Source organism: Papaver somniferum, chromosome 9 (genome assembly GCF_003573695.1).
Source record: "Papaver somniferum cultivar HN1 chromosome 9, ASM357369v1, whole genome shotgun sequence".
Lineage (NCBI taxonomy): Eukaryota > Viridiplantae > Streptophyta > Magnoliopsida > Ranunculales > Papaveraceae > Papaver > Papaver somniferum.
In genome coordinates this window covers 50253437-50257042 of record NC_039366.1, presented here as the reverse complement: position 1 = coordinate 50257042, position 3606 = coordinate 50253437, and the positions used below count along the sequence as shown (strand labels likewise).

The following is a 3606-nucleotide window of genomic DNA, read 5'->3' as shown; positions in this document are numbered from 1 at the left end:
TTCTGACAATTTGAAGTTTCATATACTATTGAAGCCTGTAACAGGGTACCTTTTACAAAAGTTTAAAATATGGAAGGAAGAAAAGAAAAGAAAAGAAAAAAACTCAGCATACAAATATAAGAAGACCTTTAAATATATATATATATGTTCCTAATCCTCCAGAATTCTGTCAATTCAGATTTTCAGCTGCTCCAGGTCCTTCCTAGTCGCAGATTCAGAATGCTCAATACCAGTAATATTTTGAATCTCCTCTATATGCAGGGATGACCTGGTAAATGGCCGAGGAATAAAAAGTATTGGTGGTCCATCTCTCCGTATTGGCGGAGCAGCAAAAACTGGCACAACGTGCCCAACATGAACTGACGGGGAAACACACAAAGGTGGCGTCCCAAGTACTGGAGGTTGGTTTGTTCTTGGGGGAAGAGGAGGTGCAGAAAAAACTGGTATTGCATTTCTCATCGTCACTGGTGGTGCCATTCCGTGATATGGTGGCCTGAAATGCCTCGTAGGAACAAAAGGTGCTGCACCTGCAGCAGGTAACTTCTGAGGACGGGATCGACAATGGTCTGCTGATGATTGGGAACCATCAGTCGCAGCAGTGGGAATAGGTCTAATTCGTTGAGCCTGTCTTGGGCGGATTAAAGGGAGAATCTTTGATGAAGTAACAGGAAGAGGCTGAGATGATCGAGTGCTTTGCATCGGAAACTTCACTGTGCACGGTGATTGTTCATTTACGTTTGTCGTTGCTATCTTTTCTTTCAGACGGTATTTCAGTAGTGCTCGAGCTACTGTAATCTGTTCCAGCTCATCATTGATCTCTTTCTCAAATGCTGAATTCACAGCTTGTCGTGTCACTGCCAAGACAAGAATATGTCAGCTGAGATGGAGGGTTATGTGGCCACAAATGGAGTGGAGCTCATACAGCTATTTTGCTCGATCAACAACACAACTTGGTTTCAAATTGCACCTCTAACTGGCCAACCATGGAATTACCAAACAATATATGATCTTTTCACCAAAAAACTTTTAACTGTGAAACATATTCAAGAAGAGTAATCCACGTACAACTAAAGAATGTTTATCAGACTCCGCTTGAGATTAGAGGGTTTCAGTAAAGATGCAAGTGAAAATATCTAGTTAATGGTAGGTTCATCTATACCTGTACATGTCGTGATAAGTTAAGTGTATTTGACACCAATATATACTTTTAGGCAGGGGGGCTCACATTGTTTAAGAGATGACCATGCTGACATGGCTGCATTCTTCTCGGCCTGCTTCTTGTTCTTTGCTGGTTCACCTGTAAATGTGATTCCAACAAGCTCAACCGTGCAGGTAAAGACAGGCAGGTGTCCAAGGCCTGATCTGGTGGTTGAATATATTGGAAGTGATGCTCCAACTCTTTGTGCAATTTCCTGTAAGAGGTTTTTGTAAACTCCTGTCTCATCCTATCCAGAATACCCAAAATAAATAAATTAGCATCTACATAATGTGGAAAGACCAATTTTATCACCCATAATGCATGTGGCATGAAAAGGGTTAGAACTAATGAGTGATACTGCTGACTGACTTTTCAGAATGTAGTATGTACACTGCGGGATAGACTACCACTTTCCTTGGCCATAACGGGATAGGTTGATATTTTGTATAAGGTAATAGTATCAACTATGGAGGTTGAAGATAAAGAATAAATTTACAAAACAAGCACATATATACAAAATGAAATTGACTTTCCTCATTTCCATTTTCAATCTTAATATGAATAATGTCTCTTTGGTTTCGCATCTTTACAAAATTTCATCCCCAGGACATCTCGTAGTCAATTTTCACCCACGCCTTTCCATGTATTTCCTAACAAGCTTCTCTAATCTAATGGAAGATCATCATCATAGAATCACAGGCATGTCGTCATTTTCTTTTGTACGGCCATAGGTGGTGGTGATGGGCTAATAACTAACATACTAGTTTTCTTTAGTAGTTATCAAGATTTCAGCCTGGTTTACATGAGCTGATCATCAAACACTAAAATAAACCTCGATCTTATTAACATTCACAAATGATTTCTGGACCATAAAAATTCTCTCTCGCTTTCACCCAATTAAAGATTCAAGCATTTGAAATGAAATAACATGAAAATGATCAAAAACTTACTCACCAGGATCCTAGCAGCAAGGGAATGAGATGGACCTCTATTAGATAAAGAATTTAATGCAATTTCAGCAGCAGAATGTTCAGCTTGTCTTAATGTTGTACAAAAATTTGGACTCTCAAATACTTCACCATTAAAATTAACAGTAGCTTTGAATCTTGGTGCATGATCTGGTCCTTCTCTTATACATATATATGATGGCAGATTAAAACAACTTCTTTGTGCCAGCTCTTGAAGCTGGTTTTTATACATCTCTTTCTCTATATATTTCTAAACTCAAAATTCAATTTCAATGGATAAAAAACCACAAAATCTCAATGAAAAACTGCATTTCAAGATCAAGAAGCAAGATCAGATCAAGAATCTAAGAGAAATGGAATCGGGAACGATGAAAATTAAACAACTGAGTATGATTCCCCGGAGGGATCGAGGTTTTAGGGTTTTGTGGATTTGATTAGAGATTGAAAGAAGAGAGAGAAAGTTAGTATTCATAGAGAAGAAAACGAGGAAAAGAAATTAAATAATTTGTAAATGAGAAGAGAGTCTACTCTTTCATCATCATCTTCATTCAATGTACTAATGGTAAGAGAAGACTGTTAATTAAGTACTTAATTAGCTAATTAATACTCCTAGGTATTAATTATTCATTATAATGCTTTGGGTCAACTGTATAGAGTTTGGCCGTATGGCCACATGCTCCTATGGCATTTGCATAATGTATGGGAGCGCGACTATGTGAGTAGTGTGGAGTGTGGACTGGCAATAAAACCACATGCGCTGGTTTTTAATCCTCGGATATTGTACTGGCAATAAAACTCGGTGGATGTGAACACCAAATTTTCAAGGTTATTAACATCCTAGCAATCCTAGCAATCAATTGGCTGGCTTATTACATTTTTCTTCTTATAAATTTGCAATACTAAAAGGATTGTTGCTCACCTTGGACCTAATATCCAGAATTAAAGGCTGATGCTCCCACGCTACCTTCTCGCGAATCCATCTCAATTTGGACATTAACTGCATCTGCAACCAATTATGCATCCATTTCGAAGCATGCATGATGAATTCCAAGCTCCTCTGCCCACTCTGTTGCTAGCAGTAATCCACCACACTCGGCAAGTTCTGGCTCTAGGTATTTGTTTACATAGATAAACCTTCCTTGTTCATAAACACCTACAAAATTTTGAATGATGAACTCGCAGAATTTTCACGAGTTCTTTTTTCTTTACTTTTTTAAATATGATGCATCACAACGAATTGAGTAAAAAGGGGTCTCTGGTGGACCAATGATGTTGAGTTGTCGAGCTTGGATGAGTGTGATAAGTGCATAATTTACTATATTTTTGTTATCAATTTTATGCTCATACTTGCTATGTTCCTTCATATTACCTTGTATTACTCTTGTTTTCTTTTGTTTATCATATTTAGGTATAATCATCCAAAAATAGCGAAAAGATGCC

General features: G+C 37.8%; 1 protein-coding gene across 1 annotated transcript; it reads right to left on the bottom strand.

Annotated features, from left to right (window-relative positions):
• On the bottom strand, positions 1 to 2737 carry LOC113313972 (double-stranded RNA-binding protein 6-like). The gene is made up of 3 exons (XM_026562746.1): positions 2153 to 2737; positions 1226 to 1445; positions 1 to 854 (listed from the first exon to the last, which is right to left on the bottom strand). Exons 1-3 carry the CDS (start codon positions 2396 to 2398, stop codon positions 175 to 177), a joined length of 1146 nt encoding a protein of 381 aa, XP_026418531.1. The 5' UTR covers positions 2399 to 2737; the 3' UTR covers positions 1 to 174.
• Positions 2738 to 3606: the final 869 nt, after the last annotated feature.